The following is a 24,509-nucleotide window of genomic DNA, read 5'->3' on the forward strand; positions in this document are numbered from 1 at the left end:
ACCAACTCCCACCCAACAAGAAAGTCATGCCATGGAGTTCCAGCACAAGCCGTGTGGCATCGCTGTGTAATCATAGAGTGGTTTGGGTTGGGAGGTGTCGGGGTCCAGCACATCCCTCTGGCTGCCCTGGCTGGCTCCAGACCCTGGCAGGGGGCTTGGGGACCTTGGCACCAAGTCAAAACCACCTGTGGCTTTGATTTTAGCCTGTGGAAAAAGCTGCCAACTCTGTGTGAGGAATTACAAACCACAAGGGTTTGAGTGGTGTGATAGGGGAATTGACACAGGGCGAAAAAGCAGAATTTTGGGGATTTTTAGAATGTGATTCAGGGGTACAAGATGGAGGAATTTGGGCGTGTCCCGACCTTCTTCTCCTTCTCCTTGCCCTCCATGTCTTGCTGTGATGGTGACACTTTTTTGTTGGTTTAGGATAGGGACACACTGTCCAACATCAATGTTAGATATTGGCACGTTATTGTAAACAGACTGTACATAACTTTTGGTATAAAATGTGAACACTGCCCTGAGGGCAGACAGAATGCCATGGCTGAGCTGCTGGACAGAGCTCAGCAGGGCAGAGAGAGAATGTTCTAGATAAGGAAAAATAAACAACCTTGAGAACACAATCCTAAGCATTCCAGACTCCTTCTTTGGCTGTGGCAGGCTAGGAAGCAAAGACTTTTACAATCTTGGGGTCAGCCCAGCATCGAGACCCCGAGAGGGAGGGACCTTAAAAATCATCTCATTCCAATCCCCCTGCCACGGCTAGGAACTCCTTTCTGCATCCCTGTAGGGAAGTGGGGGGGCAGAACTGAAATGGTAAAAGTAAGATACTCATGGGTTTGGATAATTTATTAATGAGAAATGAGTTCCAAGGCTCTTGGAGGGCGATGCCCGCAGCCCCTCTAGTCAATGTACCTCACTGTCACCAGGGGGCTGGCGAAGTGGACGTGGCGGCTGCGGCGGCGCTGGATGCGTCGTGTCCACCAGCCCACCACGAAGTCCCTCAGGGAGGAGCAGAGCTCCAGGAGGCCACACCCTGGCCCCCTGCCACTCTCCTCGGGCACCTGCTGCCGGGGCCTGGGCAGTGACGGGGATCCCCTGCCCCGAGGAGCGGCGACGGTCCTGCCCAGCCCCAGCGAGCTGATGTTCCTTGGTGCCTTGGGGCCAAAGGTCTGCCCTTCTGCAGGGCGGGGGAACCAGTCCATGGCCGAGGGGTTGCTGCCTTCTCCCAGCTCCAGGAACATGCTGCTGCCTCGTCTCTTGGCCTTGGCTTTGTCCTTTTTGGCCGCGCTGTCCGTGCCCGCCTTGGGCCGCTTCTCTCTGGGGCCCTGTGGCCACTCTTTGCCCCCCAGCAGCCCCGGCTCCACGGGCACCTCAGGCTGGGCCGCCCTGCAGCCCCTCTGCATCCTCGGCCACTGGGGCACCTGTGCCTCCAGCTCTTTGCCGTGCTTCTTGCTGAGGGCCTGGGAGGTTTGGAGGAACCTTGGCTGAAGGTCTTGGGGCACCCCATGGTGCCATCCCTGGAGCTCCAGGTCACCAGCACAGGCTGGTGAAGAGGTTCCCCCGTGACCTGCAGAGTCCCAGTGATGGAAATCCAACCCTGGTGGGGTGGCAGAAGCTGAGGCTGTTGTCTGCCAAGACACTGCCAGACTGTTGTGCCCAGCACTGTCTGCTCCTGTGGGGCCCCTTTTATAGCCTGGCAGTCTGGCAGAGTCCCCCTGTGTGACATCGTGGGCCAGCCAGAACCCTCTTTGTGACAGCGTGGGGCAGTCAGGAATCCCTTTGAGACACCCAGGAGCCCAGGGGAGAGCCCTGGCAGCCTTGGGCACAGGGCTGTGAGAAACTCGTGAGAGAATAGAAACAAATTACAAAAAACATTGAAAGGCAAAATGCAAACAAGAAGAGAGAAAAGAAGAAGAAGTGATGTGATGGGGGGAGGCTCTCCTGGGCACAGCGAGCACCAAAGGATGAGTTTGGGATTCTCAGGGAAGCAAGGAGGGAGGCAGCAGGAATGGAGAGGGATGGCCTTTGGAAGAAGGGGCAGCAAAGCAGGAGGTGACAAGGATGTCCTGAAGTCCTGCAGGGGGAAAACGAGACAGGCCAAAGCCCTGCTAGAACTTAATGTGGCTGCTGCTGTGAAAGACACTAAAACTTCTACAAATACCACCTTAGGTTTGGTTTGGTTGGGGTATTTTTTTTTGGTTGGTTTTTTTTTTTCATTGCTGCGAGGAAACATTGAGACAAAGGATGAGGAAAAGTCCGAGGTGCCCAGGGACCAGGCCTGGAGAGCGTGGGTTTGGGAGAGTCAGGTCCTGCCTGAGCAAGCCGCTCCCTTCCAGGCCGGGGTGCCCGCCGGGCTGGGCAGGGCTGGGCATGTGGCAGTGGCTGGGCCAGCCGTGGCTGCTCCGGACGGGCACGGGCACGGGCACGGGCACGGACAGGGGCAAGGGCATGGGCACGGACACAGCCACAAACACGGGCACGGCCACGTTCCGTTCCTGCGGCTCCGCGCCGCGGGGGCAGCGGGGGCTCAGCGGCGGCGGCAGCAGCACGGGGGGAGGCGGTGGCTGCACCAGGCTGCCAGGCACCCCCCGAGCCGGGCATGGAGCTTGCCCAGGGCCCGGCCCAGCTCCCGGCCCAGCTCCCGGCCCCAGCCCGCGGGCAGCGGCAGCGGCCGTGGGGCGGGGGGCAGCGCCGGGCCCCACCACGGGTCCGCGCTCTGGATGCTGAACGCCAGCCCCAGCGAGCTGCTGCTGCTGCTGCTGCTGCCCTCCGTGCCCACGGCCTCGGCGATCTGCACGTCCCTGGGGATGAACCAGGCCATGGCCGTGCAGCTGCTGCCGTGCTCTGGCTCCAGGGCGCTGCCGCTGCCTCGTCTCTTGGCCTTGGCTTTGTCCCTTTTGGCCGCACTGTCCGTGCCCGCCTTGGGCCGCTTCTCTCTGGGGCCCTGCGGTGACTCTTTGCCCCCCAGCAGCCTCGGCTCCACGGGCACCTCAGGCTGGGCCGCCCTGCAGCCCCTCTGCATCGTCAGCCACTGGGGCACCTGTGCCTCCAGCTCCTTGCGGTGCTCCTCAAAGAGCACCTGGGAGTCCTGGCAGCTCCGGATGAACCTTGGGAAACGCCTCCTGGAGCTCATGGAACCGCGTGGGGAGCTGCCATGGGGCAGCTCCATCTCTGCTGATCTCTGTGCCCTGTCCACATTGCTCTGCCCTTCCAGCCGGCCTCTCGCTGCGCTTGCATGCGTCGAGTTCTGATGGATCCTCTGCAAGAACCACAGATGGGTGAGACAAGAACAGCTCCCCAGAATGCCCCACACTGTCCTGCCATGCATGCCACACCAACACACCCCAAGCCCACATGGCCCAGCCCAGCCCAGCCCAGCCAGCAGATCAGAGGCCACCTACCCATAGACGCTTGTCCCGTAGCATGACAGTGACCAGGATGAGCTGCAGCACCACCATCGTGACTGCCACCAGCTCACCCAGGGTGAAGATGTTGAGGAGCCCCATGGCACCGTCCCTGTCACCAGCACAGGCTGGTGAAGAGGTTCCCCAGTGACCTGCGGGGCCCCAGTGAAGGGCCCCCAACCCTGGCGGGGTGGCAGAGGCCCTGGTGATGCCAGTCTGCAGTGTCACAGCATCCCATGGTCCCTTTTATACCCCAGCAGGTGGGCAGAGGCCCTTTGTGACAGTGTGGGGCAGCAAGAGCCTCGTGTGTGACATCACAGGACAGGCAGAGACCCCTGTGTGACATCTGAGTGCCACTAGACAAAGGGGACATGCCCATGTGCCAGGCTATCGAAGTGGAGCCGTGGGGCTGCCCAGGAGCACACAGGCGGGTGCTGGGCAGCTGCATCCCCATGGCAGCTCCCCACGCAGTTCCATGAGCTCCAGGAGGTGTTCCCAAGGTTCATCCAGAGCTGCTGGGACTTCTCGTTTTCCCTGCAGGACTTCCAGACATCCTTGTCACCTCCTGCTTTGCTGCCTCTTCTTCCAAAGGCCATCCCTCCCCATTCCTGCTACCTCCCTCCTTGCTTCCCTGAGAATCCCAAACTCCTCCTTTGGTGCTCGCTGTGCCCAGGAGAGCCACCCACCAGTCCTGGAGAGCTTATCACCCCTCCCCTTCCCTTCCCTTCCCTTCCCTTCCCTTCCCTTCCCTTCCCTTCCCTTCCCTTCCCTTCCCTTCCCTTCCCTTCCCTTCCCTTCCCTTCCCTTCCCTTCCCTTCCCTTCCCTTCCCTTCCCTTCCCTTCCCTTCCCTTCCCTTCCCTTCCCTTCCCTTCCCTTCCCTTCCCTTCCCCGGGGCTGGGCAGGGTTCCCCGAGGGGCCAGGCTGCCGTGGCACAGTGGCTGCCCCAGGCTGGGCTGGGTGGGCACTGATGGACCACGGCACCAGCCCGGTCCATCAGGCACCAGCACGGTGCCAGGCTGGGCAGCAGCTCCAGAGCTTCCCCGCACTCCTTCCCGAGGGAAGCCCCACACCCCTCTCCATGGGGAGCCCCATCTGTCAGCCAAGGCTCAGGGCCTGATCCCCCCATCCCTCCCAGGGCCACCCTCAGCCCGGGCAGCACCCTTGTCCCAGGCAGCAGGGGCAGGACACGCGTTCCACGGTTTATTTCCAGTTTGGTGGATTTCCCGGGTGCAGGATGCCGGGGGGGGACGCGGGTGCCCACTCTGGTACAGTCGGACAGGGGCTGGCCCCCCTCAGCCCTGCAGCTGGGGGTCCCACTCTCGGGCACCTCTTCCCCAGTGATGGTGCAGCTCCCGCCCTGCAGCTCTGGGGGGGACCGGGGGCATTTGTGTCTCCCTCAGGAGGCACCCCAACCATCCCCGGGGGGTTCGCAGTGCTGGGTCCGCGGAGCCATCAGGCAGCGTTGCCCAGGACCAGCACGCTCATGAGGAAGACCATGAGGAAGAAGACCCACATGAAGAAGCGGTCCATCACCTTGGCCACCTTCTTCCACTCGCCGGTGCGGCGCTGGTTGGCGCGGTGGCGCCGGAAGCAGCCGGCGATGTACCCCACGTTCCTCAGCAGGGCGTCGTGGTGGCACAGGCAGTGGTCCCAGGGGCAGCCCCGCACCTCCGTGCCCACCTGCCCCTCCCCGGGGCTTTCCCCCGCTCCCCCGGCGTCCCCCGCAGCTGCCCGCCCGCCCGGTGCCCGCTGGGGGCTCTTGCAGCTCTCGCCCACCTCGTAGACGCAGCAGAGCCGGGCCATGTGGTGCAGGATGAGCCGGCGCGCCCAGGGCGGCACGGGCCGGGCCCCCGGCCCGCAGTGGTGCACGTTCATGATGAAGATGGTGAGCGCGGTGGAGGCCGTGATCATGGTCATGGTGGCGATGTAGTACTTCCCTGTGGGGGCAGCGGGCACTGGCGGGGGGCACGGGGGGTCCCGCAGCCCACAGGGGGTGCTCGGCTCCCCCCCCGTGCCAAGCCCTGACCCCAGCCCCGGCACAGAGCCCGGCGCTGGGCGCCGCTGGGCTCACCGATGAGCGGGACGCTCTCCGAGGGGGGCATGCTCTCGGCCACCAGCAGCTGGAACACGGTGAGGGCCAGCAGCACCGTCACCCCCAGCGACACCTTCTCCCCCGAGTCGGCCGGCAGGTAGAAGCCCAGGGGCGCCAGGAAGGAGACCATGATGCAGGGCAGGAGCAGGTTGAAGATGTAGAAGGAGGCGCGGCGGCGCAGGAGCAGGGTGTAGGTGACGTCGGGGTAGGGCTCGGAGCAGCAGCCGTAGGTGATGACGTTCCTCGTGGCCGGCATGCCCAGCACCTCCCACTCCACGTTCTCCACGAAGTCCGTCAGGTCCCCGGTGTCCAGCTGGTTGCGGAGGTCGATCTGGTTCCCGTTGTAGGTCCAGGAGCCGAAGGTCAGGCGGCACTGCTGCCCGTCGAAGGGGAAGTAGGACACGTCCACCTTGCAGGAGCTCTTGGTGATGGCGGGCGAGTCCCACATGATGTGCCCGTCGGAGCGCAGCACCACGTTGGTCTCCATGGAGCCGCCGAAGTGCTCATCGGCGCTGGGCAGGGAGGGGTGCCCGTGGGGCCGCATCCCCTCCCTGTGCAGCCCCTGGCTGTCCCCTCGGTGGTGGGGCCAGTCCCAGGCACGCCTGGCTGCTGCCAGCACCCCCGCCCCTCATCTCCCTGCATGTCGCCCTCCAGGACCCTCCTGTCCCCACCCCGAGGCTGGCAGCACCCCGTGCAGCCCCCCAGCCCCAGCCGGGCCCCCCGGCCCCGGGAGCAGCCGCGGGGGCCAAGCACAACGCACTTGTTGTAGAGGATGATGTCCGGCCGCCAGACGTAGCTGCTGGGGATGCGGATGCTGTCGATGCCGCCGTACTCGTCCTTGTCCCAGGTGAGGTGCGCGTCCAGCCAGGTCTGGCGGACCCACAGGTAGGAGGTGAGCACCTGGTTCCTCTCGTCCTGCCGAGGGGAGAGGGTGGGCGTGGGGGAATGGACCCCGGGGCCACCCCACTCCCCTCGGCCCCCAGGCCAGTGCCCTCTCCGGGTGCCCCGCGGAGCTGAGCTGGATTCGAGGGCGTCGTGCTGGTTTTGGGGGGGGACCGGGCTGTCTGCAAAGGGCTCTGAGCTGACTCGAGGCCACCTGGGCGGCTCTGGGGGCGGACCCGGGCTGGTTTCAAGGGCTGAGCGTCAGCGCGGGGTCGAGCAGGACCCGCTGCGGGAGCAGGGCGCGGGGCCGGTGCCGTGCCCGGCGCTCACCATGTCGATGATCTGGGCCAAGGTGACCTTGAGGGTGACGTTGAGCGCCCGGTCCGTGTCCTCCACGGGGCGCAGGGCGCTGGAGTAGTTGGCGAAGAGGTCGTGGAGCAGTTTGTAGGCGAACCTTCCCGGCGCCCCCCGGCAGCCTGGAGACACCCGGAGCGGGGGCTTGGAGGGGCCGGGGTGCAGCCGGACCCCTCCCCAGGGATCCCCAGGAGCCGGCCGCGGGACCCTGCGGCAGCTGGGAGGGACGGGGGAGCACGACGGGACCCCCGTCCCTCCTCACCGCCAGCCGAGCCCGCAGCCCCGGGATTCCCTGTGTGCGGGGCGATGCTGCCCCGGGGACCGGGGCCGTCCCCCGCACCCGGAGCGGGGGTCCGCGTCCCTCCAGCCCCCCTGCTCACCCGGGGTCGGGAGGACGCCGGCGAGGCAGAGGGCGAGGCAGAGGCGAGCTCCGGGCTCCATCCCGCCGCAGGTCCGGGGACACGGGGGGGGGCCGGGTGACGTCAGGGCGGGGACAGGGCGGGGGGGCACGGCCCCCCAGGCACCCACGGCGAGGGGTCTCGGTGGGTGACCCCCGCCGGTCCCGGCTGGGAGGGGGCAGGGGCCGGGATGGGCTCCGGGTGCAGCCGAGCCCCTTCGGGGATGGGTTTGGGGGCGCAGGGGGCAGCCACGCGGTGCCTGTCACCTGCCCCGGCCCGGGGACACCGCGGCCGCGGGACGGCGACACCGCCGCGGCGGAGGAGCCAGGGCGGCTGGTGCAGCCCCGGAGCGGAGCGACACCCAGCGCAGCCAGGGACATCCCGCTCGCCGGTCCTGGGAAAGAGCGAGGGAAGGGAAGAGGCAGATCGTTCCCGTTGGGTGGGAGGAAAATCCCGGGAGGCTGAGGGAGCCAGGACACAAAGCAGCGAGGGGCAGGGGTGCCGGAGCATCCCCCAGCTCCAGCCCCGGGGAATCCGCCGGCTCCTCTCCCCCGGCGCCTCCTGGCACCTTTCCCACGCCGAGCCCCGGCGGCAGATGCCGAGCGGTTTTGAGGCCGGAGGTTTTGTTTCCAGGCGGTGAATTATTCATCCCAGCCCGTCCCGCCCGGGCCGGGGCTGCTCAGGCCCAATTACAGTAATGGAAGGAGGCGAAGCCGCAGTGACCCGGCCCCTGCACACAGCCAGTGTCACCTGAACGTGCCACCGGCCAGGGACAGAGACACCTCCCACTGTGCCAGGCTGCTCCAGCCCCAGTGTCCAACCTGGCCTTGGGCACTGCCAGGGATCCAGGGGCAGCCCCAGCTGCTCTGGCAATTCCATCCCAGCCCCTGCCCACCCTGCCAGGGAACAATTCCCAATTCCCAATCTCCCATCCAGCCCTGCCCTCTGGCATGGGAGCCATTCCCTGGCTCCTGTCCATCTCCAGCTTCTACACAAGCCCCTTTCAGTACCAAACCACAATCTGGTTTAGCTGGGTTCCCCACACTCCATCCTGGAGACCAGTGATGTTTCCTCCCAAGATTCTGAAGGAGCCTGCCCTGATCACCACCGAAGGCAAGGTGGGATTTATCAGACATTCCAGGGCTGTCCTTTCCCCCTGCTCACCCAGCCCAACCACCCTGGCGTGACACAGCAAAGGACACACACCTACAAACCCGAACCCCTGCCTTAAAAAGCAAAGGAACCCGTGGGAGTACTATAAACATTTTATTTGTGGTTTTCAAAAAGACAGGAAAATAATCTAGAGCATTTATTTATATTTTTTTTTTGATAAAAACCTTTCGATACTCCTCATGCATGAAGACCTTCCGTGCGCGCGGGGCGGTGCCGGGGCGGGAGCCCGCGACGGGCGCGGAGCGTTTCCCGGCGGGCAGCTCTGCCCCGGCTGCTCGTCCCGCAGCGAGTCCTGGGTGAGCGCTGGCCGGGCCGGGCCGGGCAGGGCGGCCGGCAGCGGTCAGTGCGCGGCCAGGGCCAGCTCGCGCAGGTAGGCCTGGGTGAGGCCGCGCAGCTCCTCCAGCGCGTAGTCCTCGGGCATGGGCAGGCGGCCGATGTGCGGGGCCAGCAGGCGCAGGGGCACGCGCGGCTCCGCGGGCTCGGGGCCCGCCTCGGGGCCCTGCTGCAGGCTCAGCACCACCCGCAGCACGTTGGCCACGCGCTTCGCCATGTCTGCAAGAGCAGGGACGGCGGCTCTGCGTGCGCTCCGCCCCGGGAGCGCTCCAGAGCAAACCCAGGGGCCGGGGGCCGTTCGGCAGTGAAGGCACGCGGACCTCCCTCAGCACAGGCAGTGCAGCCGCAGGGGGAGAGGACACAGGCTGTGCCGGGAGAGGTTTAGGTTGGATATTGGGGAAAAATTCTTTCCCCCAAAGGGTTGAGGAGGCTCAGCCTGCAGAAGAGGAGGCCCAGGGTGGGTTGGGCTCTGTTCCCAGGGGACAGGGGCAGGAGGAGAGGGAATGGCCTCAGGCTGGGACAGGGGAGGCTCAGGTCAGATACTGAGAAAATTCCTTCCCAGACAGGGCTGTGCAGCCCTTCCTCAGCTGCCCCGGGAGGTGGTGGAGTCCCCATCCCTGGAGGGATTTCGCAGCTGTGTGGATGTGACACTTGGGGACAGTGGTGGCCTTGGCAGTGCTGGGGAATGGGTTGGATTCAATCTGAAAGGTCTTTTCCAACCTAAATGTCTGGGATACAGGTGCTGCCCGGGTGTCAGCCAGGTGTGGCTGTCCCAGGGAGCTGTGGACAGGGTGTCACCATACCCGACTGAGCCAGGCGGTCCTTGGCCGTGTGGCACTGCAGCTGCTCTATCCTGTTGCACAGGGACGTCACTTTGGTGTGTAACCGCTCCAGCTCGTAGGTGGAAACATCCAGCTGGAAGCAAACACGAGTCAGCTCCAAGGCAGCACAGCCACAGCCAAACTCACCCACCAGGTGACACTACACCAAAACCTGCCTGAATTCACACCAGAGCAGGGAAAGGGGAAGCTTGGACAGGAATGTGGGGAACGGACACGGAGACTGCTGGGTTTGTCCCGTCCCTTTCACTTGTCACTGTCTCACACCCACATCTGCAGGGCACAGCCCACCCCTTGCTGTGACAGCAGATAGCAAAGCCCAGTTTTAGAGATGCCCCATGTTCAATTTGAAGTGCCTGCCACAGAGAAGCACCAACTCCCCCTCAGGAGCCAGGAAGAGCCTCAATGCAGACTGCGTGTGAGCTCCCAAGGCACAGGGCAGGCAGCTGCCATACCTGCTGAATCCTGTCCAGCATCTCGTTGACACGGATGTAGTCGAGGTAGACCAGCCCCGCCAGCTCCCAGTCCTGGATGAGCGCGCTGCGCTCCGGCGGCGCCAGGTCCTCCAGGAATCCTTTCAGGTACTTGTAGTTCTCATTGATAATTGCATCTGGAGACAACAGGAGAGCAACAGAGGCCACCTCGTCTCACACAGCAGGGACACGCACAGATCAGGAACAGCAAGGCCACCGCTGCCCTGGCTCCCAGAGGCCCCTGTGCTCCAGGAAGGTGGGGCTGTGCAGCAGGGAAAGCACTGCCCTGCTTCCCTCTTTGCCCAGGAAAAGCACCACACCAGCTATCCAGGGAGAGCTGGTTTGGAACTGCCAGGCCCTCTGATCCCTTCACTGGCCACCCCTTGCTTGGAATCACTGGTTTGGGTTGGGAGGGACCTTAAATAACATCCAATCCCACCCCCTTCCACTTGTCCCTGGTCCCTCTGCAGCTCTTCAGGCCCTGGAAGGGGCTCTGGGCTCTCCCTGGAGCCTTCTCCTCTCCAGGTGAGCACCCCCAGCTCTCCCAGCCTGGCTCCAGAGCAAAGGGGATCCCACTCCTACTCCTGCCATGCCTTTGAGTGCTGCTCAAAGGACAGGATGCAAGAGGAGCAGCAAGACCCACCTGAGGCCAAGTGCCTGACTACCAGCTTGTGGCACTGGTTCCAGTGGCCAGCCTTGAACAGGAAAAGGGCCTCTTTGTGCTTGTCACCCTCCATCCTGGCCCGAACCGCCTTGGCCTCGTGGATCCAGCGCGGGGGCACGCAGAGGCGCTGTGTCAGGAAGGTCTCCTTGGCCCAGGACTCGGGGCTCTCGGCCAGGGCGCAGTGCCGGCTCAGCAGCTCCCGCACGGCCTTCTCCCGGACACTGGGGACACAGACAGAGAGGGAGCCTGGCACCCACACCAGCTCTGCCTCCTGCCACTCACACAAGGAGCAGACACTGCAGGAGATGGGCTTCAGGGCCCCTCCCACCCCACACCAGTCTGGGATTCGGGGATTTTCCCAAGTGGCACAAAACCCTCCAGGTGCACAGTTCTGTGTGGGAGAAGCCACTACAACCACAGGTCTTTAGAACTCACCCCATGTTGTTTCAAGGCCCAGGACAGTCTCACAGGGTCACTCAGGGCGTGTGCCCAGGGCCAGGACAGTCACTCAGGGCCTGTCACTGTGTGCCCAGCCCAGGACAGTCTCACAGGGTCACTCATGGTGTGTCCAGCCCAGGACAGTCACACAGGGTCACTCACAGTGTGCCCAGGACAGTCACACAGGGTCACTCACAGTGTGCCCAGGACAGTCTCACAGGGTCACTCACTGTGTGCCCAGGGCCAGGACAGTCACACAGGGTCACTCACATTGTGCCCAGGGCCAGGACAGTCACACAGGGTCACTCACATTGTGTCCAGCCCAGGACAGTCACACAGGGTCACTCACAGTGTGCCCAGCCCAGGACAGTCTCACAGGGTCACTCAGGGCGTGTGCCCAGGGCCAGGACAGTCACACAGGGTCTGTCACTGCGTGCCCAGCCCAGGACAGTCACACAGGGTCACTCACAGTGTGCCCAGGACAGTCACACAGGGTCTGTCACTGCGTGCCCAGCCCAGGACAGTCACACAGGGTCACTCATGGTGTGTCCAGGACAGTCACACAGGGTCACTCACAGTGTGCCCAGGACAGTCACACAGGGTCACTCACATTGTGTCCAGCCCAGGACAGTCACACAGGGTCACTCACAGTGTGCCCAGGACAGTCACACAGGGTCACTCACATTGTGCCCAGTCCAGGACAGTCACACAGGGTCACTCACAGTGTGCCCAGGACAGTCAAACAGGGTCACTCACATTGTGCCCAGTCCAGGACAGTCACACAGGGTCACTCACATTGTGTCCAGCCCAGGACAGTCACACAGGGTCACTCACTGCGTGCCCAGCCCAGGACAGTCACACAGGGTCACTCATGGTGTGCCCAGGACAGTCACACAGGGTCACTCACTGTGTGCCCAGGACAGTCACACAGGGTCACTCACATTGTGTCCAGCCCAGGACAGTCACACAGGGTCACTCACATTGTGCCCAGTCCAGGACAGTCACACAGGGTCACTCACATTGTGCCCAGCCCAGGACAGTCACACAGGGTCACTCACATTGTGCCCAGTCCAGGACAGTCACACAGGGTCACTCACATTGTGCCCAGCCCAGGACAGTCACACAGGGTCACTCACATTGTGTCCAGCCCAGGACAGTCACACAGGGTCTGTCACTGCGTGCCCAGCCCAGGACAGTCACACAGGGTCACTCACTGCGTGCCCAGCCCAGGACAGTCACACAGGGTCACTCACTGCGTGCCCAGCCCAGGACAGTCACACAGGGTCACTCACATTGTGTCCAGCCCAGGACAGTCACACAGGGTCACTCACAGTGTGCCCAGGACAGTCACACAGGGTCACTCACATTGTGTCCAGCCCAGGACAGTCACACAGGGTCACTCACTGCGTGGCCAGCCCAGGACAGTCACACAGGGTCACTCACAGTGTGCCCAGGACAGTCACACAGGGTCACTCACTGCGTGGCCAGCCCAGGACAGTCACACAGGGTCACTCACTGTGTGCCCAGGGCCAGGACAGTCACACAGGGTCACTCACAGTGTGCCCAGGACAGTCTCACAGGGTCACTCACTGTGTGCCCAGGGCCAGGACAGTCACACAGGGTCACTCACATTGTGCCCAGGGCCAGGACAGTCACACAGGGTCACTCACATTGTGTCCAGCCCAGGACAGTCACACAGGGTCACTCACAGTGTGCCCAGCCCAGGACAGTCTCACAGGGTCACTCAGGGCGTGTGCCCAGGGCCAGGACAGTCACACAGGGTCTGTCACTGCGTGCCCAGCCCAGGACAGTCACACAGGGTCACTCATGGTGTGTCCAGGACAGTCACACAGGGTCACTCACAGTGTGCCCAGGACAGTCACACAGGGTCACTCACATTGTGTCCAGCCCAGGACAGTCACACAGGGTCACTCACAGTGTGCCCAGGACAGTCACACAGGGTCACTCACATTGTGCCCAGTCCAGGACAGTCACACAGGGTCACTCACAGTGTGCCCAGGACAGTCAAACAGGGTCACTCACATTGTGCCCAGTCCAGGACAGTCACACAGGGTCACTCACAGTGTGCCCAGGACAGTCAAACAGGGTCACTCACATTGTGCCCAGTCCAGGACAGTCACACAGGGTCACTCACATTGTGTCCAGCCCAGGACAGTCACACAGGGTCACTCACTGCGTGGCCAGCCCAGGACAGTCACACAGGGTCACTCACAGTGTGCCCAGGACAGTCTCACAGGGTCACTCAGGGCGTGTGCCCAGCCCAGGACAGTCACACAGGGTCACTCACAGTGTGCCCAGGACAGTCACACAGGGTCACTCACTGCGTGTCTGGCTCGTGCAGCATCACGAACACGGCCCATTCCCACAGCCCCTCGCTCTCCAGCTGGGCAGCATAACTGGTGTTGAGCACCCCCCAGCTCTGCTGGGACAGGTGGCAGTAGTTCAGGGCCCGGAGCACCTCCCACAGGTGCCAGCTGAGGCGGAAATCCAGCGGGTCAGAGGTCACACTCCTTGGATCCAGCAGCTGGTCAAGCTCATAGGACCTGCAGAGGAAAACTGGTAACTGGGAGAGCTGATTGTGCCCACAAAACCAAATCCAATCCCCTCCCTTCACCCACCTCCACGTTTGTGATTTACATCCGTGTAGGGGTTTGGTTTTCTTTTTTAAGAAGAAAATTAACAGTATTTACTGCTAAAATTCTTATGATTTGCACCCAGACTGTCATTCCTTTTCCTCTGTATGTGCTCCCCTGCAGATTTCTCACTGCCTTCTAAAAAAGCAGCTACAGAGAAGCCTTCCTGCACTCTTCAGACACAGAAAGCATCTAAACCCCCACAGATGTGCCCCAAAGCTTAAGGTTCCCCATTGCCCTGGGTTCCAACAGTTCCCCATCTCTACCATCCCCAGGTGACACCACCTTCTGTCAGGGGTGTATGTGGGGCTGATTTCGGACTGCTCTAAGAGGTTCAGGCTGATTTCATACCCCTGGCTGGTGAACTCAGGAAGTCACTGACTGATCATGACTTTTCTAAATACTTACTGTACTCTTTGCCCACTTACCTGTCACTGTAGAGCTTTAACAAATGGAAGCAGACATCTCTCAGGGGCCTTCCACCATTGTCATCTTCCTCAATGACATACCCAGAATCTTCCAGGTAGGGAGGCAGAGGACAGCAGGCGTATTTTTCACACTCTGAGGTGTTCTAGGGAGATAGTTCCAACAGTAAGTTTGAAGATAGTATTCTGAACAAAACTGAATTCCACAGCTCAGCAGGCTCAGGAGACTCCTTCTGCACCTGCAGCTGGAACCTCCCCAGAACTATGGACCAACATGAAAAACCTGAACCCAAAATGCTTGGGCAGGTTCATGTCTCACACCAAGCTCTTAAAAATCACTGCCTGGAGGCACAGCCAGCTCTCACACACAGCCTGTATTCCCAAAGGCTTCTGTAGCTGGAAAACCAGGCCTTGATGGAATGAAGTGGGTGCATCCCAGGGAGCCTTCTCTCTGTAGCTAAGCAGGGTCTGGGCAGCCACGAGCAGCACTGGACACACCGAGTCAGCCAGAACAACCAACCACGAACTTTCACTACTGCTGGGTGTTCAGAAGTGCTCAACACTGTGCACACTAAATACTGAAACAAACATCAGTGACAACTTTCCAGACCTGCTGCTGTGCTTAGGCTGCCCTGAGCATGGAGGGCTGAGCTGGCTTTAGTTAAATGATTGAACACGTTTTTCAGCAGAACCCTTTGTCCTGCTGCACACAGAGCTGGGAGCTCTGCAGCAACACACAGGGCTGTGCATAATGCATGGAGCCACAGGGTGTGGGACACTGTCTGGGGGGGCTGAGGGGGCACACACTGGGTGTGGGGCACCATGGGCTGCTGCACAAGGGCAGCTGAGGATTAATGACCCCAGTGGGAAAACAGGCTGCCTGCCTCAAAAGGGCTTTCCTGCTGTTGGCCACTGTCCCTAGTTTTGTCTAGCTGTTTTTGTCTAGCCTAGAAACACTCCAAAAAGTGTTTTTTTTCCACGGAATTTATTATTCTATACAATCACAGAATGGTTTGGGTTGGAAGGACCTTAAAGATCATCCAGCTCCACGCCCTAGCATCGGGACACCTTCCACTGTCCCAGGCTGCTCCAAGCCCTGTCCACCCTGGCTTGGGATGCTTTCAGGGATCCAGGAGCACCCACAGCTTCTCTGGGCACCCTGTGCCAGGGCCAGCCCACCCTCCCAAGGAGGAATTCCTTCCCAGGATCCCACCTAACCTGCCCTCTGGCAGTGGGAAGCCATTCCCCCCACACCCTATACTCAATCCCACGTTCAGCAATTCCCGGCTGCTCACAGGAGCCTCCATGCAGCACCAGAGAGGCAGGAGCACCCTGAAGGGCTCCTTTTGGCAGGAGGGAGCGACCCACCTGAAAGGCCGACTCGTACATGGCCAGAGCCTTGGAGATGGAGGCCGTGGGGGGCAGCAGGTACCACAGGTGCACGGCCACGCAGCGCTTCCAGTCCAGCAGCGAGCACACGTTGACGCTGATCCTCTCGGAGAGCTGCCACACCTGGTGCCACAAACCCTGCTCAGCCACGCCTGGTGCCTGCGTGTGGCAGCAGGACGTGGCTCTGGGAGAGGAGCCCCTCCCTGCAGTGCCCGTGGCTGCCTGGTAAGGCTCAGAGAGGGGGTGGTTGGGAGGGCAAGAAAGGAAAGTTTCCCTGAAGTAACCATCTTTTTCTTAAAAGTTAATGATTTCTATGTGGAGTTTCCAACAGGCACACCTTGTACAGAACCTATCACAGCCAACAACACTGCCACAGGTGGCAGAGAACCAGCCCCTGCTGAAGAAACCTTCTCCTGACTCAGTTTCCTGCTAAACCATGCTAAAAAACTCTGCCATCCCTCTTGCCAGCTCTAAGACACACCAGAAAATCTGTTTGGACACTGGGGGCCCAGGATTGTTTGCATTTTGAAAATTGTCTTAGGGGCGCTTTTGATTGTTTTTGTCATTTTGTGTTGATTCAGTTGATCCTTCAGAGAAGCTTTCTTAATAATATGGAAACGGGGAGCTGTGGGGACCCTGAGAGGCATTGCCTGGGCTAGGGAGACACAAGAAGCTTCCCTCAAGAGCTGTCAGACCCCATTGGCTCCTTCCCTTCCCCTGTGTCCCTCAGCCACTCCCTCCCTATTCCCCCACTGGCCCTCACCTTTGTGCTGCCCCCATGCCACTGTGCAGCCCCTGCCTCTGGAGGCACAGGGACCCGGACTCTCCCCACGAGTCTGGCTTTTGGGCCCTGAACATGTCACCGGGCCGCTGAACGAAACATCTGTGGCTAGCGTGCAAGGGCCCTTTGTGCTCCCTTGCCCTGGACTTCACCAGCGGCTGCTGGCCGGGCCGTCCTTACCGGCTTGCCCGCGAGCAGGGCGAAGAGGCGCAGCCGCTCCTCCTGGATGAAGCGGTCGCTGTGCAGGCGGTGCCAGTCCACCAGCTGCAGCGTCAGCAGGTCCCGCACGGGCTGGCTCCCGGCCAGCTGCGACAGCAGCAGCGCCAGCCGGTGGTCACCTGCAGGGACACCGGGGAGCTGCACACCTCGGGGAGCTGCACACCTCGGGGAGCTGCACACCTCGGGGGAACTGCACACCTCGGGGGAGCTGCACATCTCGGGGGAACTGCACACCTCGGGGGAACTGCACACCTCGGGGAACTGCACACCTCGGGGGAGCTGCACACCTCGGGGAGCTGCGCATCTCAGGGGAGCTGCACACCTCGGGGGAGTTGCACCCTTGGGGAACTGCACATCTCGGGGAACTGCACAACTAGGGATGCTGCACACCTTGGGGAGCTGCACACCTCGGGGGAGCTGCACACCTCAGGGAGCTGCACACCTCGGGGAGCTGCACACCTCGGGGAGCTGCACACCTCGGGGAACTGCACACCTCGGGGGAACTGCACATCTGGGGGGAACTGCACACCTCGGGGGAGCTGCACACCTCTGGGAGCTGCACGCCTCGGGGGAACTGCACAACTAGGGGAGCTGCACCTAGGGGAACTGCACACCTCGGGGGAGCTGCACACCTCGGGGAGCTGCACACCTATGGGAACTGCACGCCTCGGGGAGCTGCACACCTCGGGGGAGCTGCACACCTCGGGGGAGCTGTACCTAGGGTAACTGCACACCTCGGGGGAACTGCACACCTTGGGGAGCTGCACACCTCGGGGGAACTGCACACCTCGGGGGAGCTGCACACCTCGGGGAGCTGCACCTAGGGTAACTGCACACCTCGGGGGAACTGCACATCTCGGGGGAGCTGCACACCTCGGGGAGCTGCACCTAGGGTAACTGCACACCTCGGGGGAACTGCACACTTGAGGGAGCTGCACACCTCGGGGGAACTGCACACCTCGGAGCCCCAGAAGGCTTTGGGCTGGGAGGGATCCTAAAGCTCATCCCCTTCCAGCCCCTGCCGTGGGCAGGGACACCTTCCACTAGGTCAGTTGCTCCAAGCCCCATCCACTGGAGCATGTAACACTCCCAGGAATGGAGAGGCCACCACTCCAATGTTTCTTACAAAATAAACCAGTCCATAAACACGTGGTATAAAAGACAGGGATAAAACCTGCCATAAGGCTCTGAAAATACACGTTTTTAACTCAAATATAAAATGTCTGCATAGAAGCTCAATTAAAAAGATCAATCATTAAAAATTCAAAGGAGAGACTATGAAAACTCCCAGTTCCAAATGCACTCCAGCAGCACTTCCTAACTGGGGGTAGCTGACAGAGCCAGAGTGAAGGGAACCAGGGGGTCCAGCAGCAGCCCCTACCCAATCTTCAAGGCCAGGCTGGATGGGGCTTGGAGCTACCTGGGATAGTGGAGGGAGCCCGTGCCCATGGCAGGGGGTGGGACTGGATGGGCTTTAAAGTCCCTTCCAACCCAGCCCATTCCACGATTTTGTGGTCACTGACAGGGGAACATTCCACATGCAGAGCAGCCAGTGACTGTGAGCTCTCTTAAGTTTAAACTCTTTGTGCATGTCCTTTCTCCTCTACACAAAAGTTGAGATTTAGGAACCTTGCAGAATCACAGAATACCCTGAGCTGCAGGGACCCCCAGGGATCACCCAGTGCCACCCCTGCCCTGCCCAGAGCCCCACCAAGCCCAGCCTGGGCATCCCTGGCAGCGCTGTCCAAAGGCTCCTGGAGCTCTGGCAGCCTCGGGGCCGTGCCCATTCCCTGGGGAGCCTGGGCAGTGCCAGCAGCCTGGGGTGCTCACCTGCCTGCTGTGCCAGCCTGCAGGCCTCGCCGATCCTCTTGCCCGTGAGGCAGCTGAACACGGCCTCGACGTGGCTGCCGTGCCGGGCCAGGGCCACCTCCTCCTCGATGCGCCCGGCCGCCGTCTCCGACAGCCACCGCGAGAACGCCCTGCGCCGCTCCAGCGCCAGCACGTACTCGCTGGGCTCCTCCAGGCTGGCCTCCAGCTCCTTCAGCTTGCCCCAGATGGCCTCACATAGCGTCCAGGCCAAGCACCAGTGCTTCACAATGGCTGTGGGGACACACACCCAGCGTCACGCGTGGAGGCACAGAACTCAGAGGGGCTCATGTGAGGATAACTCTGGAGGGTTCACTGTCCCCACCCTGGAGGGTTCACTGTCCCCCACTGTGGGGCTGCCCAGGGAGCTTTGCAGTGCCCATCCCTGCAGGTGTCCCCTGGAGGTGGCACTCGGTGCTCTGGGCTGGGGACGAGGTGGGCACAGCTGGGACTGCCTGGGCTGGGAGGGATTTTCCAACCTAAACCATTCTGTGAGAGGGATCATTCTGTACTCACTCTCTGCCACAGTGGGATCCTCGGATGCTTTCCTGGCCCAGTCAGCATAGTCATGGATAGCAGAGACTCCGGGGTTGGGGGCCAGGAGAGGACAGGGCTCATCCATATGGACAGTGCTGTGCTTCAGCTTTATCTCCAGAGGGGTGAGATACAGCTCCTTGTCTCTGTCCATCTTCCATTGTTCCAGGCTCAACTTTTCCACGTGAACTTTGAAAGGGGATTCTGTGAGTCTGGAGGAAAAGAGGAGATAGATCAGGTAGCAAAAGTTCTGCAGCTCATGCTGCAGCTTGTCCTAGTTAACACAACAGTAAAACATGACCCAAGGCATGAAGATTCTGGTGAGTCTGGGATTTGGAGCCAGGCTTTGGGACCCTGAACAGCCTGGGGTAGTGGAAGGTGTCCCTGGCCACAGCAGTGGGTTGGAACAAGATGGTATTTAAGTCTCTGAACCCAAACCTTCTGTGATTTGGTGAATAAACTGTGACTCACTGAACTCTGCAGAGGCAGCCAAGCACACCTTCACCCCAGCTCATTCCTCAGCACTTCACATATGCTGGAGAACATCCAGACAAGCTTTCTGGAGCACTGACATGGTGGGACTGGGCTACATTCCAGTCTAGTTCAGGTATGGAGAGCCTAACGGCCCATGTGCTGCTGGGTGCACGGGCAGTATGAAGGTGTCTGGGAACTGAGAAACTGAACTAGAACTTCCTCAGGTAGGGCAGATATCCTCAGGGAGAACCAAGAGATTGGAAGCTTTCTGGATAATAACACTGAACCTTCTCTTTAACCTTGTGCTGGGTGACAGTGCTATTTGTTTGACGAAAAAGAAAAACCAAATCCTCTTACTATGCTATTCCAGGATTTGACAGAGACATTTTTGTAGAGAAGGGCCATGAGGAGATCTCCATGGCTAACACCACTCCTGCATGTCAGAAGGAACAGCGACCCACAACCAGGATTCTGCCAGCCACCAAGAGCGAGCATGTCGCATCCACTGAAGGAAAGCACTACTCACGATTTGGGAGCCACAGGAGTCGGCAGGAATCCGTATTCCACGGGCTCAAACTGAGCATCTTCCACTTCACTCGAGCCACTCAACTGATCTCCGCAATTGGCCAGCGTCCAGTTGGGTCCCCAGCCAACACGGAAGGAGCGGCCCACGAAGAGCCCCATGTCCATCAGGAGCTTCCCTTTTCCGTAGGTGATGGACCTCTCCAGAGGGACGAGCCCGCGCTGCCTGCGCGCCCCCACCGTCCTCACCTGCACCTCGGGCACCGCCGCGGGCACCGCGAACGCCGAGGCCAGCGGAGACGCCGCCGACCACGGCGCAGCAGAGGGGGGACTGCCCAAAGTCCTCGGGCCCTTGGCATCTGCCACAGCGGCACTCGGTGCTTGGAAAAGGACACTGGCAAACTTGGATTGCAGCAGCCCAGCAGCTGACGGGGAGAAGCAGGAAGAATGTGTCAGTGGAAGGGCACCTGCACTTCAGAGGGCATTTCTGGGCTTTGAAAGGATTTCAGGAATTCCCAGAACAGCCAGTGGCAAATGTCTGGATGGCGTGATGGGAACACGGAGCTAAGTGTGACTGTGGGCAGTGCTGAGTCCCACTGACCCTCCAGCACTGCCCACAGGAACACGTGGGGTGTTCCCAGGAACGGGAAAGGCGCAGCCCCACCCCAAACTGGGCCATTCCCAAAGGAGTCCCTGATTTCATGTCGGAATCAGGACATCAGAACAGCAGTGGGGTGGCACACGGATCAGCAGGGCTCACGCTGGCCCCACACACACCTCAGCGCTGTCCCTGCCAGCCACGTGGGCTTTGAATTGATGAACAGATCTGAATGAATGGGTTTCCTCCATCAGGGAGCACCTTCCCGCTTGTTCCCAGGGGTATTTCTCAATATCCCTATGGATATTGAGCACCACTTATGGGTGCACTGAGTGCAAGGGGCAAGCTTTGGGCAGTGGGGGAATCTGCTAGGGGCTGCCCTGTGCAGCAGACCCACCAAAGGCCATCTCCAAACCAAGCTGCAAAATTGGTGCCTCTGGGAGATCTTAGAAGCAGAAAAAAAAAAACACGAAAAGAAAAAAAATAAGTTAAAAAATCAGTGCAAGCTTCAGAGGAGGTGAGGAGATGCTCCAGGCACTGGAGTATCAGGGCAGGGCTTGTGCTGGAGCAGGGAATGAAGAGAGAAGGAAGGAGTGGCAGGAAGGAACTGCTGCAGATGCCAGGATTTTGCCTGCTCATGTTAAAATTCACCTTTCTTCACACAATCTGTGGATTCTCACCATACCTGAGTGTCTCTTCTGTCCTTGTGATTTTGAAATGGGAAGCCTTGGGGAGCAGATCTCTTGGGAAGTATCCATCTTGACAGGCTGCTTCCCAGGATAATCCAGGATCAAATCCAGGTCGTCGTCATCAGCAAGCAAGGAAGCTTTCATGATCTGAGGATGTGGGAAGCCAAGCCAGAACATCAGCAATCCCTCCCACAGTAGCAGCTCAATAAGCTCATCAAAATAGCTCTTCCCACCCAAAAAAACTCCTACATGCAGCACATGACCAAACAAAACAGCTGTGCTGCAAACATTCCAAGTGGAGGGACAGCTCAGGCTTGTTGCCTGATGGATGAGGTTTTACAAATACTTTAAAATCAGTGTACAGGACTCTTTGGGGATGGGGGTGACATCCACAATGATCCTGATTTTTTAGATCTTAGCTCTGTCTGCTGTTTGTCAGCTTAAGGAATAACTTCTGGTCTATTTGTCATTACAGGTAGAAGCCCAAAAGTGTTCAAGGTTCTGTCCTTCCACAAAAATTACAAAGAGCTGGAGGGACAGGAGCCAGGGAATGGCTCCCAGTGCCAGAGGGCAGGGCTGGATGGGAGATTGGGAATTGGGAATTGTTCCCTGGCAGGGTGGGCAGGGGCTGGGATGGAATTGCCAGAGCAGCTGGGGCTGCCCCTGGATCCCTGGCAGTGCCCAAGGCCAGGTTGGACACTGGGGCTGGAGCAGCCTGGCACAGTGGGAGGTGTCCCTGCCATGGCAGGGTGGGATGAGATGGGCTTTATGTTTTTTCCTAACCCAAATCTTCTGTGCTACTGTGAAATAAAAGCATCAACACCAAGCCCCAAATCAAGACTAGTTACCCCAAAACCTTTTTTTCTACCAAGGCAGAAGGGGCCCAAGGCAGCTGCTCTGGTATCAGTTCAGCTTATCCCAGTGCCCACAGGCCAGAGTTCTACAAACTGAGCTCTGGCTTTAAGGTGTTCCATGTCAGCACTGAGCTCTCCACGTGTGGGGCTTTCCCCTGAACAGAGATGTGGTGTGTGAGCTCAATCCCACTCCATGGGATGTACTGAGCATTACAGGCTGGTGTGTGAACACCCTCGGGGAGGCAAATGCATGCTGGAGAGGAGCAGGGCAGGACACTGACCTGCAGGACGTAGGGGTTGATGCCCTGCGTGGATGCGATGTGCGTGGACGCCGGCACCGCCTCCTGCTCCTCGGCCAGGGCGTCCTCTGCCAAGGGCTCCTGGGCTGGCTCCTGGGTGACGTCTGCCATGTCACTGTCCAGCTCCACCACCCTGCCCAGCTGCTCCAGCTCCGGGGGCTGCGGATACAGAGGCCAGGTCACACCCACAGAGCACAGCTCAGCCAGGACAGCCACGGCTCCCACCAGCACCTGTGGGCGCTGCCGAGCGCTCCTGGCTCTGCCAGGGCTCGCACCAAGGTCAGGGATGGACACACAGAACCTTCAGGGCGTGCCACGCCAGGGAAGGAGCAGTCCCAGAGCAGCGGTGCCCTCCTGGAGTTTTCCCAGTTCTGCCATTCAGTTTAGGAAACTGTTCTTCAGCATTGCAGTTCTCACGTGCCCAGCGAAGGGAGAGCTCTGTGTGTCCTGCCTCCCTCCCCTCCTCCCAGATCCATCCCATGGGGTACAAACTCCAACCACAGAGCCTACATTCCACAAAGATCTGCACTTCACATGGTTACTGGCAGGGTGGGCAGGCCCTGGCACAGGGTGCCCAGAGCAGCTGGGGCTGCCCCTGGATCCCTGGCAGTGCCCAAGGCCAGGTTGGACACTGGGGCTGGAGCAGCCTGGCACAGTGGGAGGTGTCCCTGCCATGGCAGGGTGGCACTGGGTGGGCACTGAGGTACCTCTAACCCAAACCCTTCCATGATTCCATGGCTAACTGCTTACATGGGCTGTACTTTTGCCCAGCTTGCTCTGTGAGACCTGAGCTCCCTTGTACTGGTTTGGTTCCAGTTTAACCATCCCATGAAGCCTCATGCTTCCAGCTTCCCAGAAAAAACACAGTACAGAGCACTGAAGTGATGCAAAACAGGAGTGGGGAAACCTAGGCAGGGAGCATCCTGCTCAGGAATTAAGGAGCACCCTCACAAGGCTGTGCTTAGCTCTGCAGAGCCAGCCAGGATGGGGTGAAGGTTCTCAGCTGAGATAAAATCACCTGGGGCATCTGTAAGGATGGAACTGAGTGGTAGATGCAGAATCTGAGCCTGGCCCCCCGTGTGGAACAGATTTACAAGTCAAAATATGGTTACAAACACACAAGTTTCACTGCTCCCTTCATTGGGCTTTAATGCAGCAAGCTCCCTTGCAATATTAATAAATTCATTAATATTTAACTTCGTGAGTGAAGACAACAAAAACCAAGTCTAGATACTAAATGCTTCTTACAGCCCAAATAATAGTATTACCAGATGTGTTCTACACCAAGGTTTTGGGAAGTTTTAAGCAATGCTATGATGTTTCTTAGGGTTTTGGGAAACTAACTGATGTTCTTCCTAATTTCAGAAATTAAAACCCAAGTTAATGTTATGCAAGTCAGAGAGGTTAATTAACCTGGAGGAGTTTTTGCTAAGTACTCTGGATTGTGCAAGAACATTTGAAAGTATCAGTGACATTCCCAGTACTCCTGAGTGTTTAAAACCTCAGCTTGGTCCCCCCCAGTCTGAACATGAAGCAGGGAGGGGAGCTGAAGTGATGATATTGGGCAGCCACGTGTGCAGCTCAAAATGCAAATAATTAAGGATCTACTCCAGCAGAGGGATGGATGAGTGGGTGTTAATTAGCTGAGGAGCTGTGAGAGCTGGAGCAGCAGCTGGCCACTGCTCTGGGATTCTCCATGCAGAACCCAGGAGAGCTGGCAGCCCCCAGCCTGCCCCAGCAGCAGGGTGTTCTGCCCAGGGAGCAGATGGTGCTTCTGGAATTGCTGTACAGGGATCAGGGTCCTGAGGGCCCCCCTCACCTGCCTGGAGAGCTCTGCTCTCCTGCCACACAAATGGTCAGCAGAGACTCACACTGGATAGCAGGGAGAAGCTCTGTGTTAGAAACACAGAACTACTGAGGTAGGAAAAGCCTCTGAGCCCAGCAAGTCCAACTGTGCCCAGCACTGCCAGGGCCACCACTGACTCTGTGCCAAGTGCCACATCCACAGGCTGTGGTGGAACCCCTCAGGGAGGTGACTTCACCTCCTGTGCCAGGGCTGGACAGCCCTTTTCAGGAAGAAATTTTCCCAATATCCAACCTAAATCTCCCCAGGCACAACTTGAGGCCATTTCCTGCTCCACCTTCCTTTCA

The 24,509-nt window shown here is 59.8% G+C and overlaps 3 protein-coding genes across 7 annotated transcripts in view; all 3 read right to left on the bottom strand.

Moving 5' to 3' along the window:
• Positions 1 to 831: 831 nt before the first annotated feature.
• Positions 832 to 3,644, bottom strand: LOC128822445 (uncharacterized). Its single transcript, XM_054004162.1, has 2 exons — positions 3,405 to 3,644; positions 832 to 3,262 (listed from the first exon to the last, which is right to left on the bottom strand). Exons 1-2 carry the CDS (start codon positions 3,507 to 3,509, stop codon positions 2,531 to 2,533), a joined length of 837 nt encoding a protein of 278 aa, XP_053860137.1. The 5' UTR covers positions 3,510 to 3,644; the 3' UTR covers positions 832 to 2,530.
• A 949-nt stretch (positions 3,645 to 4,593) lies between these two features.
• Positions 4,594 to 7,188, bottom strand: CHRNA10 (cholinergic receptor nicotinic alpha 10 subunit). Its single transcript, XM_054004049.1, has 5 exons — positions 7,117 to 7,188; positions 6,713 to 6,858; positions 6,261 to 6,415; positions 5,480 to 6,012; positions 4,594 to 5,345 (listed from the first exon to the last, which is right to left on the bottom strand). Exons 1-5 carry the CDS (start codon positions 7,175 to 7,177, stop codon positions 4,861 to 4,863), a joined length of 1,380 nt encoding a protein of 459 aa, XP_053860024.1. The 5' UTR covers positions 7,178 to 7,188; the 3' UTR covers positions 4,594 to 4,860.
• A 1,199-nt stretch (positions 7,189 to 8,387) lies between these two features.
• The window catches only part of NUP98 (nucleoporin 98 and 96 precursor), a 38,719-nt gene continuing 22,597 nt past the window's right edge, over positions 8,388 to 24,509 (bottom strand). For all 5 annotated transcript variants that reach the window (XM_054003803.1, XM_054003785.1, XM_054003811.1 and 2 more), the window contains 13 exons: positions 22,341 to 22,517; positions 21,202 to 21,352; positions 19,923 to 20,343; positions 18,905 to 19,134; positions 18,353 to 18,622; positions 16,484 to 16,641; positions 15,502 to 15,645; positions 14,137 to 14,279; positions 13,397 to 13,618; positions 10,596 to 10,837; positions 9,935 to 10,089; positions 9,444 to 9,555; positions 8,388 to 8,859 (listed from right to left, as the gene is read on the bottom strand). In XM_054003803.1, coding sequence (XP_053859778.1) covers positions 8,648 to 8,859; positions 9,444 to 9,555; positions 9,935 to 10,089; positions 10,596 to 10,837; positions 13,397 to 13,618; positions 14,137 to 14,279; positions 15,502 to 15,645; positions 16,484 to 16,641; positions 18,353 to 18,622; positions 18,905 to 19,134; positions 19,923 to 20,343; positions 21,202 to 21,352; positions 22,341 to 22,517 — 2,637 coding nt within the window. In that variant the 3' untranslated portion in view covers positions 8,388 to 8,647. The remainder of the gene's footprint in view (positions 8,860 to 9,443; positions 9,556 to 9,934; positions 10,090 to 10,595; positions 10,838 to 13,396; positions 13,619 to 14,136; positions 14,280 to 15,501; positions 15,646 to 16,483; positions 16,642 to 18,352; positions 18,623 to 18,904; positions 19,135 to 19,922; positions 20,344 to 21,201; positions 21,353 to 22,340; positions 22,518 to 24,509) is intronic.

This window comes from Vidua macroura, chromosome 2 (genome assembly GCF_024509145.1).
Source record: "Vidua macroura isolate BioBank_ID:100142 chromosome 2, ASM2450914v1, whole genome shotgun sequence".
In the NCBI taxonomy this organism is placed as follows: Eukaryota; Metazoa; Chordata; class Aves; order Passeriformes; family Viduidae; genus Vidua; species Vidua macroura.

Bases quoted from the DNA above. Each gene is read 5' to 3' on its own strand.
- LOC128822445 (XM_054004162.1), bottom strand. From the start codon at position 3,509: ATGGGGCTCCTCAACATCTTCACCCTGGGTGAGCTGGTGGCAGTCACG. The intron at 3,263-3,404 runs GTAGGTGGCCTC...TGGTTCTTGCAG, and splicing joins TACGGGACAAGCGTCTATGG to AGGATCCATCAGAACTCGAC.
- CHRNA10 (XM_054004049.1), bottom strand. From the start codon at position 7,177: ATGGAGCCCGGAGCTCGCCTCTGCCTCGCCCTCTGCCTCGCCGGCGTC. The intron at 6,859-7,116 runs GTGAGCAGGGGG...GGGTGTCTCCAG, and splicing joins CGGCGTCCTCCCGACCCCGG to GCTGCCGGGGGGCGCCGGGA. The intron at 5,346-5,479 runs GTGAGCCCAGCG...CTGCCCCCACAG, and splicing joins GGAGAGCGTCCCGCTCATCG to GGAAGTACTACATCGCCACC.